We start from the raw sequence: 17,873 nt of genomic DNA, 5'->3' as shown, positions 1-17,873 counted from the left end.
CTTTGTTTGTTGTTTTATGCCGCACTCAGCAATATTCCAGTTATATGACGGCGGTCTGTAAATAATCGAGTCTGGACAAGACAATCCAGTTATTGACATCATGAACATCGATCCACGCAATTGGGATCGATGACATGCATCAACCAAGTCAGCGAGCCTGACCACCCGATCCCGTTCGTCGCCTCTTAGGACAAGCATAGTCGCCTTTTACAGCAAGCATGGGTTTCTGAAGATCTATTCTACCCCGAATCTTCACGTGTCCGAAGACTAACAAGAAGGTGCTTGCTCTTGGAGTGAGTTTGGTTTTACGCCGCGTATAGCAATATTCCAGCAATCTCACGGCGGGGACATCGGTACCCGAAATGGTTTCACACATTTGGGAGAAGAGGCATGTGGGGATGTTGCTATCGATCATCACGCGCAAACTGTCAACATACCGCATGAACGAAATTAAGTAGTATCAACGTTCGTGATCGAAAATCGGACAACTATTCGATAGGTAACGATAGAAACAAGAAATAAAAAATGAAATATTCATATTGTTTTATTACATTGTTAGCGGAATATGCTTTCTAATCATGCAACTTTTAAAGCTTAGCACAAAACAACTGTTACAGACTGTATGACTTATTCAAAATAATTTAAAAAGGATAGTCTGGAATGGAAGTCGCAAGTTTGAAACTGGTACCGGAAAGCTTGAGAAAGCTGCTTTCTTAGTGGCTAACGTTGACTTCCTGTTAGGCATTTCATTGGTCGGTCATAGTTCGCGACAGGTTGTTCTGATTTTAATGAGAATGAGGTAATCTAAGCATGTAATCCTGTATTTAAAGCATTAATTTGTTTATTGTTAAGCAAGTTTATCTCTGCATCCGTCGTAATATGCAGCTACCAGCCGATTCGTCTCGCATGAAAACACTGGCTGTCTACTCGTGGGCAGATGACCACGGAGTACGCTGATCACTGTGTCGGATTAACGAGACTGATTAATGAGTGATTTCGGTAATTCGTTGCAAATTTGGTGTGTCGGAGTCGGAGTGCGAGACTGTCGGATAAACGGGTCTAATTAGCACTGATTAATCGGTTCCCATCATTAGTGTCGGATAAAGCCGATTGTCGGATTAACGAGTGTCGGATTAACGAGACTTGACTTGACTTGACTTGTACGTCTGCTGCACTTGATGACCGTTACTTAGTATTGTTTGTTTGTTGTTTAATGCCGCACTCAGCAATATTCCATCTACATGATGTATACGACGTGGTTGTTACTTAGTAATTAGCAATGCATTTACATATGTCTAAAAAATAACACCCCATTGTTGTTCCCCGATACGCACAGATAACATACGTTACGTGTAAACATTATACCTACGTCAAAATAGCATACTTTACACGTAAACATGAAACATTACGTTAAAGATAACATACGTTACGAGTAAACACGTTAAAGATAACATACGTTACGCGTAAACACGTGAAAGACAACACATGTTACGCGTAAACACGTGAAAGATAGCATACGTTACGCGTAAACACGTTAAAGATAGCATACGTTACGCGTAAACACGTTAAAGTTAACATAAGGCACACATGAACACGTTAAAGATATCATACGTTACGCGTAAACACGTTAAAGATAACATAAGGCACACGTAAACATGTTACGCCTAAACACGTTAAAGATAACATACGCTAAGCGTAAACATTAAACCTTACGTTAAAGATAACATACGTTACGCGTAAACACGTTAAAGATAACATAAGGCACACGTAAACAGTATACGGCACGTTAAAGATAACATACGGCATACGTAAACATTAAACCTTACGTTAAAGATAACACATGCTCTATGAGAAGCAGCATTCCTTACGTTAAAGATAACACATGCTCTATGAGAAGCAGCATTCCTTATGTTAAAGATAACACATGCTCTATGAGAAGAAGCATTTCTCACGTTAAAGATAACACATGCCCTATGAGAAGCAGCATTCCTTATGTTAAAGATAACACATGCCCTATGAGAAGCAGCATTCCTTATGTTAAAGATAACACATGCCCTATGAGAAGCAGCATTCCTTATGTTAAAGATAACACATGCCCTATGAGAAGCAGCATTCCTTACGTTAAAGATAACGCATGCCCTATGAGAAGCAGCATTTCTCACGTTAAAGATAACGCATGCCCTATGAGAAGCAGCATTCCTTATGTTAAAGATATCACATGCCCTAAGGGAAGCAGCATTCCATATGTTAGAGATAACACATGCCCTATGAGAAGCAGCATTCCTTATGTTAAAGGGGGTAAGCAAGAGAAGGTAACACATATTTGTGCTGTCGCCATACATTATTTCTTTTGCCCAAACCAGCAGATCATATTTCCAAAGCATCATAACATACGTGTTTTACATTTAAAGCGTATCCCAGCTGAAACTCTGAAATCTCCACACATTGTTCCATAATCCATATGCCCGTTAACCCATGACCGTCTTAGTACGGTGCCCTGTATCTAACAACACTCTTCATACATCACATTCTAACCTGGCGTCCAACAACGGTAAACATGAAATCCAGCATCATCATCACACATACGACCAGTCACTGCAACCGTGCACGCGCCAGACACTGTTATCAATCATTGAATGTCACGTACAAGGCAGACGATACATTTAACCTGACGCATTATCCCAGCATGCTTCGCGCAACACTGGGCAGCTACCGAAGATGTCAATAGAAGCTTTGTCAACGACAATTAGAAACTTTGTTCATGGAGTCTATCGTCTGAACGGAGCGCGCTCCTTTCCCTTGAGACGCCAGATCCTCTACCATGAAGCTCCCCTTGCAGACTCCCTAACCGACACAGTTGTCAACCAGTAGCAGTTCGGTCACCTGGCTACCTCACTGAAGCGAGGACTGCCGCTCGAATTCTTCAAATGTTACTTCAGAGCGGGTTATCTCGTAGATCTGACACCCTACCTGTGGACACCGTGGAAGAGAGTCATTTCACCCGTGCATCGCGTGTAGTAGCGTCGTACTGAACTCTTTCCCTGGATAAACGCGGATTACACTAAACTAACAGGTAGGCTGCGGGTGATATCCTTTCTTGCTTTCTTTAATGTGTCTATATGCGGCAAGTGGTGAATGATGTTAGGTTACCAGCAATATGTTTATGGAGCTGCTTGCTTATCCTGTGTGTTATTTGTTCCTCTACAGTGTTGTACTCCCTTGTATCTGTATTGCGTTACGTTATTTTATTCATGAAGTAGTGAACAGCTTTCGTGTTCGTATATACATATTTAAAATGTGAATAATTATTACCATTATTGTTATCATCATTATTGTTATCATGACATATCGTTTATATTTTATATTGTACTGCTTTTTTCAGTTCTTATAGGTAGAAATAATTTAGATCGTTCAAGTCAATCGTTGTCAACACATGCTTTTATGGTATATGTGTTGATAAGTGTGCTGATAGTTGATAGTATGTGGAAACGCAGTGTGAGGTTTATTCCACAGAATACGATAGTGGCGGGGCGGGTGGGGTGGGAGTGTTCGTGTTTTCCTCTCTTTTTCACTCTCTATTTCTCTTTCTACTCTTGTTTTATTTTTCTAACCTTGTCTCTCGACTTTCTGTCACTGTCCTCCTTCTCTCTGTCCCTCCCTCCCTCCCCTCTCTCTCTCTCTCTCTCTCTCTCTCTCTCTCTCTCTCTCTCTCTCTCCTCTCTCTCTCTCTCTCCCTCCTCTCTCTCTCTCTCTCCCTCGCCCCCCCCCCCCCCCATACCTCTCTCTCTCTCTGGCTGTCCACCCCCCTGTGGGTCTGATCCCATACTTGCCGTACAAGGCGACTATACTTGTCGTACAAGGCGACTATACTTGTCGTACAAGGCGACTATACTTGTCGTAAGAGGCGACTAACGGGATCAAGTGGTCATGCTCGCGTGGATCGATGCTCATGATATTAATCACTGGATTATTTACAGACCGCCGTAATATAGCTGGAATATTACTGAGTGCGGTGTTAAACAACAAACCAAACAACCAGCCTCTGTGGGTCTGATAGAAGGCCGATGTGTAGTGTTGCGTTCCTTCGCCGTTCACGTATCCGCAGGTCATGGGGTTCGAATCCCAGGTTCGCCCTGATTATCAACTTCCTCTGTAAGAGCCATTCGAATTCCCCCGTAGGTTTCAGCCCCTATTTCAGATGCCCACCCCTTGTACAGGGAACGGCCCATGCATCTACCCCACAGCTGTAATTCTTCCGGATCGCTATGTTCTAACGTGACAGTAATCAACACGCTCCTTAGTGTTAAATCGATCATCTGCCCGACCTTACCTACTATACATGTATAGACTTCTAGTAATTGCTTATATATCGTAGAAATTAACCGAACTACAAAACCGATACAACACTCAGTCTAGCTTTGACAAAAGTATCTGGTTGTTTCTTCAAGGGTCGTTGTTTCCCGTCCTTCATGAGATGTTCTTTGTGTAGCGACGTACAGCGTATCGAATGTTCGTCAACCATTAGTGGCTGTATACCTTCCCGTGGAGGCTCGGCCAGCTGCTTATGTCCCTACTCTCCCAATGTTCGGACCTCCATATGTATGAGGAACATAATTAACGCCGACCTTGGTCGCGTCCGCGATTAACATCGATGATCGAGTTCCAGTAAAGATGGAAGGGATATTCTTCTGTGACCTATGTTTTTGCATATACTGATTAGAAGCTGTTTTATTCACACTCTTTTTAATTTTTTTTATGTACATATAAACCTCATTCACTGATGATGGACCAGTCATTAGATTGAGAGTTTTGTGGTTTAGCTCTGCACAGCGATCTTTCCCCGTCAAACGCTTTACGAGTGTGTCACGCATTGAGATGGAGCGCTGAGTATAGTGGCTCCTCACGATGACTTGGCAACGGCTTTTGACAGAACTAGATGTCACTTCTGCACAATCTATTTCCATCAGTCTATTCTAGAGGACACTCGTGTTCCATTCTTTAACGTCGTCTCCGCTAAAGGCAACATTAAGATGTCAAATATAACCATTTAGATACAAATACTTGTTTAAACAAACTCAATTGGTGCCTTTGAAAGATTAAAAAGTAATATCGATAATTGGACCATCTGTCGAAAAAACCCACAATCAAACTTTCTGGATGTGCATGGGTGAAATATATTGAAAACGCATTTAAAAACTACAGCATAGCATTTTCAGTTTTGAACATGCCTTAATGTCAATGTTTCTCAGCATTTCCACGACGCCACTTTAGAGTTCCAATGCAGACATTTTCGAAAGATAAACTTTCTGAATAAGAGCGTCGGTTCATTCCTTTGCATTCCTGCCCAACCATCCTGCTATCAAGTTCGGTAGAATTTGCGATAAGAAAAGAAGAAAAAAAAAACCGTCATAAGGTTAAAATGTTTTTTTAGTGTTCTTGCCCTGTTGGTTTTCTATCTTAGTCATGGGGCTTTGTGGGATGCCCTGGCAGTTGATTGTGAAGCTAATTCAGGGAGATTAAGTTTGTCAAAGTAAAATGTGTACGGGGTTAGTATTGTAAAGAACCACCAGACCACACAATAAGTCAAAGGGCTGCGTGAACCTGGTTTATGATTACATCGTTATCGTTCCTACCCCCGTATCACCGCGCCATGCGAGTAGAAGGCCGACTCGAGAAGACAACCAGGGGTCGATAGTCTCAGCATCGACCGATCTCCTCTGGTTTCTAGGCAAGAGAGCTATGCCACAGCCCTGCTTGGACCTTCTGGATTGTTCTAGTACAGTCCATACGCAGAGGAATTTGGGGTTTGTTATTCCCATGGGACATTCTGGGGGTAATAACCGCTTGCGCTAACTGCGGTGATCCTGGAGGGGTCAACCAGGATACTGCTGTCCTTACTCAGGGGTCAATCTGACCGCCAGACCCACTTTGGCTGCTCATGGCTGACCCTTCACAAGGCCCAGGAACTCCGCAGTGAGCGCAAGGGATTATTTACCCCGGAATGTCCCAGGGGAACAACAAGCCCCAAATGCCTTGGCTGTCCAGCAGGGATGGGTGCCGTCACAAACAATCGGATGAAGATTAAGATAACCTGTTTTTTCCGTCCTTATCCCGCCCTTTGAATCGATGAAACTTAAATCCGTATAATATCATTGTCTGTTCTGCGTTCAATTGTGGAGTAGCCATACTAGTGGTCGATACCATGCGCATCTAGCCGTATCACCATGGCATTGATAACACACAAAACGGCATGAACCAGTGAATATTCCTTAGAACTGATTATTGATGGTGCACTAAGGCCAACTGATCTCCATTCTCATCGGTCTTTATAATACAAAACGCTAACGCCAGACATTAAAAAGTCTCGATTATCCGTCGAAATAGATCCCATTAGGCGTAAAATGCAAAATAGCGGCAAAAATGATATGAATGGGTCACTTAGTGAGTTAGCACCGCTTTTATCCTTATTCCAGCCATACAACGACTGGCGTCACCATCATGGGCTTCACATGTTTTAAACATGTTGGAAATCAAACCGGGAAATTCAGCGTAACGAGCGAACACGTAAACCGCTATGCTAACCCACCTTCCCGAAAATAATGAAAAGTCATTTTCCCTTAATTAATAATTTTCTGTTCAATACATTTGCAGCAATTTCTGAAACAACAGTATAAACGTGGCAATATGTTAGTGTTCGTTCCCAACATCAACGCTGTTCAAATTGCTGTCCTATCTGTGCTCCATCTAGAGCTCAAGGCAAGCCACGTTAAACACATCAAGGGATAACGTGATATTTATTAATGGCCCTCCCCACTGATGTCGGTTGAATGATGTATCTAGGTGTCAAATGTAATTCGCTTACTCATTTCATTCTGGGGGTCGTGTCAAAGGTTTCACCTATTCTGGTACGTAACTAGGCGACGTTGCGACAGCATTGTATATCGTCTTTGACCTGTCCATTTTATGTTGATATATAAGGAAGAAATTATACATATACGCATGTAGGAACGTGTTATCTGTGATGTACTGGAGCGGCGATGCAGACCTGCTTGCCTACAGTGATGTGTTCATTATACATCTTCCGTTTGGATCTCGACTTTCATGGAGATTTTTTAACATACGACTCTTGCTCAGAAGTTGTTTGATCTAGGTTACAACATTCAAGGTCTCAGAAAAGCTTTCAAACTTTTTATGGTAGACATGTGGATGACATTTCCAAATTTGACGCATCAGTGACAAAAATCCAATCGCTATTTTGACTTGTACCATATGACCCTTGTTTTTCAGTTGAACAATTGACTTGCCTTTGCATGTGTTTGTGAGGGGTGCTACCTGTGGGGCAGGATACGCTCACCTTTTCGCGAACACCCGGTAGCATTACTATTTGATAGTGATCAATAAACACATGATCATGATATAGTCGGATTCGTACAATCAAATCTTTCCCTTGGATACAAAAGGGTTTTGTCGCTTTATTAACGCCCTTTATTCATATGGCTGGTGTCAGAATTATATGTCGTTCGTCCCGAATATCATCTTATACACTGTACACCCCTTGCACTTTACATGCCTTATGCACACCTTATGATACCTTGCAACGTGTATCCTATTATAGTTAATACCATGTACATGTTTAGTTGTATATAATTAGTCAGTGTCTTAAAAGCCGAATCTTTTTCTGTACACCTTGAACATACTTGAAACATACCTGAAACATGCCTTGAATATACCTTGAAAATACCTGAAACATAAATTGAGCATTCCTTGAACATACCTTGAAAATATATTGAACATTACTTGAACATATCTTGAAAATATCTGGAACATATATTGAACATTCCTTGAACATACTTGAGTGAGTGAGTGAATATGGTTTTACGCCACTTTTAGCAATATTCCAGCAATATCACGTCGGGGGACACCAGAAATGGGCTTCACACATTGTACCCATGTCGGGAATCGAACCCGGGTCTTCGGCGTGACGAGCGAACGCTTTAACCACCAGGCTACCCGACCGCCCCTAACATACCTTGAAAATACCGTTATGATTTGTACAGAACATTTAAGACTTTATTAGAGCCAGAAAAATATCTATCAGTTTTAACGAATAGTCACCTAAGAAATGTATATATTAAATACAGACTTGGCTTGTCAAAACTTATGATTAATCAGGACGGAAACTTATGATTAATTATGAACGGAATATATCACTTGAAAGAATACAAAGAATTTGTCTATTCTGTAACTCTGCTATAGAAGACGAAATACATTTAACCTTTGAATGTCCTTATTGTCATAGCGACTGATTTACGACATCCATTGTCTAAAGAACATTTGATTGCAAAGGCTCATTACCCTGGAGCCATGACATCTATATGCCTTGAAACACTTAATTGCTGTTATTTATAAGATGCTAATCCTATTTGTTAATCCCCATTTTTGTGTACATCGACCGTCTGCCATCCTGAACAGGATGTGCAAGTATGTCACTGATGATTTATTGTTTACATGTTGTGCATAAAGCGTTCCGGGACAGTGATGTCGATTTTGTCCTTTTCTGAATCTCTCTGGACCAAGGCTAATACAGCCAAGGTCACCTGACATTCAGTAAGTTATAAATATAAATGTTAACAGTAAATCATCAGTGACATACTTGCACATCCTGTTCAGGATGGCAGACGGCCGATGTACACAAAAATGGGGATTAACAAAGAGGATCAGCATCTTGTAAATAACAGCAATTAAGTGTTTCAAGGCATATAGATGTCATGGCTCCAGAGTAATGAGCCTTTGCAATCAAATGTTCTTCAGACAATGGATGTCGTAAATCAGTCGAGAGCAAGTATTCCGCTCATTGTGCAATTGTTGTTTATTGTTTACATGTTGTGCATAAAGCGTTCCGGGACAGTGATGTCGATTTTGTCCTTCTTTCCCCCAAGAGTTAATTCCCCGTCAACACATGCACGTTGACATTATTATGCAGAACTACGTACTAAATATATACCAGAATGTTTCTTATCTAAGACAAGTAGAATAGCGTTTGTTTCTATTTTGTCATCGAATGATGCCGACGTAATGTTTAAACTGTCTTTATTTACAAAACATGGGATGGAAATAACATGTTGAGTGGAAATTCAGAATTTTAATTACCTTACCCTAGAAAGTCCTGATGATTATCACCGATTGTTAAATGAATGTTATATTTTTATAATTTTTTTTGTATCTCCCAATCTGTAAATTCTCACCCACTGTATTTATCTGAACTTGTATATGGGCCGATGGCCTTTGATACAATAAACGTCTTTGACTTGACTTGACTTGAGTGAGTGAGTGAAAGAATATGGTTTTACGCCGCTTTTAGCAATATTCCAGCAATATCACGACGGGGGACACCAGAAATTGGTTTCACACATTGTACCCATGTCGGGAATCGAACCCCGGTCTTCGGCGTGACGAGCGAACACTTTAACCACTAGGCTACTCGACCGCCCCTAACATACCTTGATATACCTGTAACATATATTGAACATTCCTTGAACATATCTTGAAAATACCTGGAACATATATTGAACATTCCTTGAACATACATTGAACATACAGTGGCCATTCCTTGCACTTGTACTGAACGTGCATTGAACATTCTTTTAACATACATTGAACATCCAGTGGCCATTCCTTGCACTTGTACTGAACATTCTTTTAACATACATTAAACATACATTGAACATATAATGAACATACTACGAACATTCATTGAACATACATTAAACATGTCAGTACAGATCAGCGGGTACCATTCCTTCCCTCCACCAGCTGACAGACTGCCACCATTTCCTCCAACTAACGCTCCTCCATCTCCTGATGACTCCAGCACCAGGATTAAATATTGAGAGGGTAACGGGTTTACCGACACACTTCCAGGAGGCCAATGATCAGCAATCACGGCATGGCCTGTTTTGGTTTCAGCATGGGTCTGGTTGTGTCCACTGTGCAGTACATCTTCGGTGTAGGTCGAGACATGGACACGCCGGATGAAGCCACGGGTCTGACAGGACGCCAGAAGGACGCCATCAGAGCCAGCTGGGCTCTGGTCAGTATCAACCTCAAGGGCAATGGAGTAAGCTTCCTTATCAAGTAAGTGGGTTTCTAGTTATAACTGGAGAATAGACGGAGCAATTGTGTTCAGGTGGTCATACCGCCAGAGAAGTGACGTTTTAACGTTTGAAAAAAAGCTTATAGACACTATGAGATTTTTAATTGGATTCCCGTGACAAACCCGTAGTATGAGATGAGGTGAAAAGGGAACAAACGACGCCACCAAGGTTATTGCACTTATAGTCAGACATCAGTCCGTCAGTTTGGATAGTTGCTCCTGTTATCAACCACTGGTTTCTGTTCCAGGTTCGATTATTTATAGGCCACCGTGACATAGTTGTCATATTGCTGAGCTGCGCAGAACAATTCATTTGCCTAAAGATTGTCATTCAAGTGATTTTTCAAATCCGAGTGGAGAATACGCGTACGGTAGCGCTGCAATTAGCTGTGCAGAGTTGCGCCCCTTTGCCATGCCAGGTTCCTATGATCGTTGGTTAGAATACAATATTCACCCTGAAAATGATTCTAGCTTTGTCAGCACCAAATGCATGCTCGTGGGTTTCATCACTTCGGGCTGTCCTCCCAGGTCAAACAGACCGCATCCGTGGTCTAGTGGTAGAGCGTCCACCCGGAGAGCGTAAGGTCTGGGGTTCGATCCCCGGCCGCGTCATACCAAAAGACGTTAAAATATGGTACTGGTTGTGACCCTGTTCGGCACCCGGCATTAAGGGGCTAAAACAAGGACAAATCGGCTCGCAGTCAGTATACTGTGTCTGAGTGGGGTATTCATGTTAAACTGAGGCATGGTGTCTCAGTGCGATAGCACTATAAATCGGCATCAGTCCGGACTAGTACAAGCAGCCACACAAACACACACACACGAACATTCACGTCGCTATATAAAAGCAATAATCTTGGACGCGACAATAAACCCAATTTCACCTTACCTCACCTCACCTCACCTCACCCAGATCAAGCAGACAGGCCGTGGTGTATATAAATGAAATAGTGTTGAAAGCGACGACAAGCCCATCTCACTCAATCAGGACCGCCTCCGTGGACTAGTGGTAGAGCGTCCGCTCGGAGAGCGGAAGGTCCGGGTTCCAACCCCGGCCAAAGACCAAAGGACGTTAAAAGATGGTACTTGTTGTTACCCTGCCTGGTGCTCGGCATTAAGGGGCTGAAGCAAGGATTGGTTTGCTCGGAGTCAGCATACTGTGTCTGAGTGGGGTATTCATGTTAAACTGCGGTATGATATATCAGGCTAGCACTCTAAATTCGACATGAGTCTTGGACGCAACGTTAAAGCCTTTTCACCTCACTGAGTGCCATGGGTGAATGTATAACAGAGTATGAACAAATAGAAAGACACCACGCTTAATTCTTTTTTTCGTACGGCAATGTTATGTATAACAATTCTCAAATTAGTCGCATATTATCCTTTATCAGCGTGAAAGTATACCGTTCAAGGTTGCCTCACGTCACAACACACCGCTTCAGACCAACCGCTGTGAAAACTGAACTTTGATCAACACACGTACCACTCGCACACACAATAGGCCAAAGGTATTTTTTCATGCGTAGATAGAGTACGCCCACAAAGGTGTTCCCTGAAGGGTTAAATAACGTAAGGTTAATGTTAAAGAAGAGTCTGTCACCCTGAAACTGGTTTGCGGTCAGCCCCTGAAGGGTTCATTTAATCTTTCCAATTTCTTGATTTCCGCTTCAGAACATTTCAATGTGGTATGTAGTTATTGTGTTGCGTTGATAATGGGTCCGTAAAATCATAGAAAAACTGTGGCAGATGTAGTTAACGTCAAGGATCAAACGTGACGCTTGCAGGTCAGTTTACTTTATTGTCAAGGCCGCGACATAGACAGGCGTAGATATACATATGTAAGTATAAAAGCTTATATTTCATCGATTTTTAAGCGTGTTTGGTACATCCCATTTTCAAAACAGTTTGTGAGGCTGGAAAATGTACAAAAGCAATGAATGAAATGCGGTGAAAAATCAACGCCGCATCAGTTGTTTCCATTGTAATCAGACGGTACAAGTATACGTCGCCGTTTTAATGTGTAGCGGGGTCAAAGAGAAACCACACGTCAACATCTCTTCCCATTCAAACTGTTGTGAGTATCTGGGAAATGAAAATGGATATTGACTTACCATGTTAGTAAATCGAATTTTAAAGTTTTATTTTACCAAAACGTTAAAAAAAAACAGTCCAACTTCAGCCAAGTTGGAAACTGGTACACTTTAAATCTTACAAGAAAATATGCTACAATAAGAAGAGGATGACATTTACTTTTGTGTGTGTGTGTGTGGATCAGTTGGCCACAATGGCAGCTAGGTATGGACACCAGGACACGACTCTCCAGTGTGGTCTGATGAACAATGAGTCAGTATGGGCGACGTGACCCTTTGTATGTACAAGCAACCAGCGTATTCGATTGCATAAACGCCATCGTGTGTACATCCAGCTCATTCAGAAAAGAGCTAACTCACTCAGAATAGAACTCACTCAGCAAAGAGCTCACTCACTCAGTACAAAGTTCATAACTCGGATAACTACGGTAAGCCCAATACCAGGGGTAAGGTCTAAACAAATACCGTAGGTCCCTAAGAAAGTGACACTGATGAATGTAAAACGGGGAACATGTGTTTGAACGTCCTGATACCAGACCCGGTAGTTAATGCTGTACTACAGGAATTCCCCACAAGATGGCACGTAGACATACATGTGTATACAGTTATGAAGCTCGGCCAGAATTCTAATGTCTATATATGTAGATAAGTACCATAAGTAACGATTTTGTAACAACGCATCACTAGAAACATCCCCCCCCACAACCACACACACACACATACACGCGCTACACACATACACACGTGCCACACACACATAATCATACACGATACTCACACGCACACACACATGCACGCGCTACACGCACCTACACACGCGCCACACACACATAAACATACACAATACTCACACGCACACACACATACAGCACACGCACGCACACACACGCACACACACACGCACACATTATAATATTATATACAGTTGAACCTCGCTAGTCCGGAAACACTTCAATCCAGGCAATGCCTGTTCAGAACGTCTACACATACAAACGACATTTCTCCGAAAATCGTTAATCCAGGACTTTGGCTAAATGGATGATTTTACATGGAAAGATGCCATCCGGATTAGCAATCGAGGTGTAAATGAAAATGAAAGTTTTCGGAAGAATGCTCTTTCTGCCCTGATGTAGACGTTCCAGCCCAGAGCCTGCGATGCCCCAATTAACACAGGTCAGCACCTCAGTCTGACCCACATCGTGCTTATAACGAAACCATTCAATTTATCGTTTGAAAGGAAGCTGCTATCCTTTCACCATGGGTCTTTTTATTCAAGTAATGCCGACCCATTGAGAATACACAAACTGTTACTTAACTATGTCACCTGACCCAGATTTTCGTGGGAAGTCGAATTTAAGAAATATCCCTGCTTACTTTGTTTATAAACAACACATAAATATTTATAAAGCAACATCTCGTCATCTGCTGATGTGTATGCAATGCTGATAATGAAACAAAAGAAAGCGCAAATGCTTCTTTTATAAACTGATGGCATTTCTCCTGCTCAATATGAATGTCATTTCTAAAATTCACAATTTGATTTCATGTATTAACTTTGAAGCCACATTTCTTCGTATTATTTTTTATTTCGAAGGAATGAGAAATTACTTTTCATGCTCACATTACCACCACTGAATGCGAAGAATTTCTTTCAGTGTGCATTTCGCTGTCAATTATTTCGGATTTATTCGTTCGGGGACTTGTGACGCGTCATTAAATCCATTCAACGTTAATTATGTATTCCTTGTTTTACTTAGTCTTAAAATACGCAATATATGTTTTGTAAAAAGACTTTTACTGTACAATAACCAGTCTGAAATTGTCCATGGGTCTGGTTATCAGACATCAGCACGTCGTAATTCATGCAATCAGATATAGTTAGCGGCGTGTCGATACTGAGGGTTCAAAGGTTACCGCATGTTGGGCAGAGATTGAAATAAAACACCGAGCCAGACCACGCGATTAGTTTATAGCGTCAGAAAGTATTTACACCATGAAACAACACAAGGCATTTTCCGTAAGAAAAAAACATCTGCACCACAGAGCCTGAATATTGTTGAGAAGCATTCCATTGATGAAAGCCGTTCTTCCGCATGCTGATTGTAACATTCCAAATTCTACGTCAAGCTATAAACATCCCATAAAAAGATAAATTCTCAAAATATTGCAGGAGGTTCAACTTTAAACACTCTCAGTCTGTATATTTTAGTTTCATCTTAATGCCGTTTGCATCTGGTTTGTTTGTGTTGGGATTCACGTGCCTCATAACTTACGTTACAGCTTTCATTTGCATGTTATCACATACTTAGAAAAAACAAAATGGTATTTAGAACGTCCTGTCTTAAAGGGGAATACGCTAAGATCAAATGGCTTCATAGAAAGTTGGAAGGAAGACTTATGGACCCCACGTTTTTATCCGCTATCGAAATACTACGATGTCTATCAAGCTGACTTGTAAGGATTGCACTAATTGTACAATCGGAATGCCCCAGTCGTCAATCAAAAGACGTTAAAAGATGGTACTTGTTGTTATCCTGACTGGCGTTCAGCATTAAGGGGATGAAACAAGGACTGGTCGGCTCGGAGTCAGTATACTGTGTATTCATGTTAAGCTGTGGCATGGTATCTCAGTGGGCTAGTACTATAAAACCGACATTATGTTTTCTCTAGTGACGGAGAAGTGTTGAAATCACGATATTTCCGCTTTCATTCGGTAGAGCATACATAACATATTACGTCAGTCGACAGAGCATACGTAACATATGACGTCAGTCGACAGCATACGTAACATATGACGTCAGTCGACAGCATACGTAACATATGACGTCAGTCGACGAAGCATACATAACATATGACGTCTATCTAGACAAACGGAGTGACGGTGTTATGCCATATATATAGTGTCTAACGAGACAAACGGAGTTACGGTGTTATGCCATATGTTAGTGTCTAACAAGACAAACGGAGTGACGGTGTTATGCCATATGTTAGTGTCTAACAAGACAAACGGAGTGACGTTGTTATGCCATATTTTGTGTCTAACAAGACAAACGGAGTGACGGTGTTATGCCATATATATAGTGTCTAACGAGACAAACGGAGTGACGTTGTTATGCCATATATATAGTGTCTAACGAGACAAACGGAGTGACGGTGTTATGCCATATTTTAGTGTCTAACAAGACAAACGGAGTGACGGTGTTATGCCATATATATAGTGCCTATCGAGACAAACGGAGTGACGGTGTTATGCCATATATATAGTGTCTAACGAGACAAACGGAGTGACGTTGTTATGCCATATTTTGTGTCTAACAAGACAAACGGAGTGACGGTGTTATGCCATATATATAGTGTCTAACGAGACAAACGGAGTGACGTTGTTATGCCATATATATAGTGTCTAACAAGACAAACGGAGTGACGGTGTTATGCCATATGTTAGTGCCTATCGAGACAAACGGAGTGACGGTGTTATGCCATATATATATATATATAGTGCCTATCGAGACAAACGGAGTGACGGTGTTATGCCATATATATATAGTGTCTATCGAGACAAACGGAGTGACGGTGTTATGCCATATATACAGTGCCTATCGAGACAAACGGAGTGACGTTGTTATGCCATATATATAGTGCCTATCGAGACAAACGGAGTGACAGTATTAGACCATAATGCATATAAAGAATTTGCCAGGAAGATATCGCCACAAAGGACAATTCGAGTTAAAAGAGTATGTTTCACTGTATACTTTTTACGCAAAGTACATTCATTATATTTTACCATGATTGAAAAAAAAAAAACTCTTTTGAACTGGACTTGGTCCATAAGGCGTGCCAGAATCCTTCATCTTGGGGTCGAATCCCAGATTTGCACTGATAATAATCATGGTTTCACCAAAGTGGCAACGTCTCAGGCCTGCACAGTGTCGCCCTTTCCTCCGCCGTGGGATAGCTGAAACACTGTTCAAAGCGTCGTAAAACCCAACTCACTAACCAATCAAACTCAATTTTAATAGAAAATACACTGCCTCTGTCTTCTACCATTTTACAATTTAGGATCCCATACAAAGACACCAAATTTATTTCCCATTCCTCGACAACTTATAGCTCTCAATTTCGTATCACTGTCGTCCTCACTGATCAGAAGATATGTTTGAAAGTCGGTGAAGTGCACGCCATGTCAAGTTGGGTAAAGGAAGTGATTGTTGCGAGGGAGGTACGCACCAGTGCAAACAACTATAGGACGATAGAAGACAGCGTTCGCCTACAGTTTAATTGGCGTCGAGTTTTTTATCACGCATTTCAACTTGTATGCCTTGTCCTTTGTTCCCTTGTTTAGGGGTTTTGGGGCAAAATAACTTTTGAAAAATATTTTTGCTACACTGAATTAATATAGTAACCATCTGTTCTGAAAACATATAAAGGACAAAAAATGTAAATCACAGTACATACTCAGGACAGAGCAGAACTTTTTTACACTCAGGCCAAGGACCTCGGTATGTGAGGTACAACACAGAGACAACGGAGTGAGGCGTACAGAGAATGAGCCGGGAGCTGGATCAGCTTTCGTGATGATATCAGTATGTGTACAAAGTTTCATCTGCACAGATGTTTTAGGAGTTAAACAATTCTCTGCACTTAAGCATAATTATTTGGTTGATTCTTTTATGTACATGGTATATACAATTTACGAGTATCGTTAGAATATGTACATTGAAAAATACTATGGTATTCATCACCAATAGTTCATATCACATAATTTATCACTTTTTGGAATGCTATTCCATCTTCCTGTTTCAATAGGTAACCTGTGTCAGGATGTTTGAAAGAAGAGACATTTAAGGGCTTATGGTAGGGAATATTTAATAAATATGATTCAAGCTCATTGTCAATTTTGAAGATTCGATATGTTGAACAGTTAGATGAAATTGAAATACCTAATATGAATTTGAAATACCATGTTGACTGGTCCTGTGGCAAACAGTAATTGTTAGACACGCATATACAAATGAGAATGAGGTATAGTATACGCAATAAATATTTTGGCCTTGAATAAATAATTATCATGAAACGATGCGTGTTTATAGGCGGGTGGTCATTAACAAATTACCCAGGTTCCGGTTCCCAAAGCGATCTTAGCGCTAAGACGATCGGAGCTCCCATACCTTTAACACAGACACGATGGTCGTCGCTAAGATAACTATGTGGAGCCGTGCCCCGTATGTTTAAGGCTCCAACATTCGCAACATAATTCCATCCCTTTGAGACCAGGATCTCGTGATCATGGGTTTAACGCCAAGACCTCCCTAAAGCGATCGAAACGATTATCGGAAGTCTACGTTAACCTATACACGTCACAGGAGTCGTAGCTAAGGTCAGTGTCCCAGTGTGATTTTTTAGATAAAAAGCAAGATACCAGCTTAGGTTTCACACAATTAAAAGACGTATAGATCAAATTATGTTTTACTGATTTGGCACACTTGGGTTAGAACTACTTTAATACATTATAGTATAGAAAAATCTATTGTCTTTTTAAAGTCAAAGTCCCCAAAACAAATTTGAAAATGCTATGCTAGGACGTTTGAGTTTCCCTGCCTGGGAATCCCGGTTCGTTTTAAAAATCA

The 17,873-nt window shown here is 41.3% G+C and overlaps 2 protein-coding genes across 2 annotated transcripts in view; one reads left to right on the top strand and one right to left on the bottom strand.

The window, feature by feature from the left end:
• LOC139444912 (mannose-1-phosphate guanylyltransferase catalytic subunit beta-like) overlaps positions 1-17,873 on the bottom strand; it is a 143,526-nt gene that overhangs the window by 94,932 nt on the left and 30,721 nt on the right. The window lies entirely within an intron of this gene.
• LOC139445030 (globin-like) overlaps positions 2,727-17,873 on the top strand; it is a 31,610-nt gene continuing 16,463 nt past the window's right edge. The window contains exons 1-2 of the mRNA XM_071226091.1: positions 2,727-3,073; positions 9,967-10,134. Coding sequence (XP_071082192.1) covers positions 9,968-10,134 — 167 coding nt within the window. The 5' untranslated portion in view covers positions 2,727-3,073; position 9,967. The remainder of the gene's footprint in view (positions 3,074-9,966; positions 10,135-17,873) is intronic.

This window comes from Haliotis cracherodii, unplaced genomic scaffold (assembly GCF_022045235.1).
Source record: "Haliotis cracherodii isolate W230 unplaced genomic scaffold, xgHalCrac1.p SCAF_6, whole genome shotgun sequence".
NCBI classification, from domain to species: Eukaryota; Metazoa; Mollusca; class Gastropoda; order Lepetellida; family Haliotidae; genus Haliotis; species Haliotis cracherodii.
This window is presented reverse-complemented; position numbering and strand designations above follow the sequence as displayed.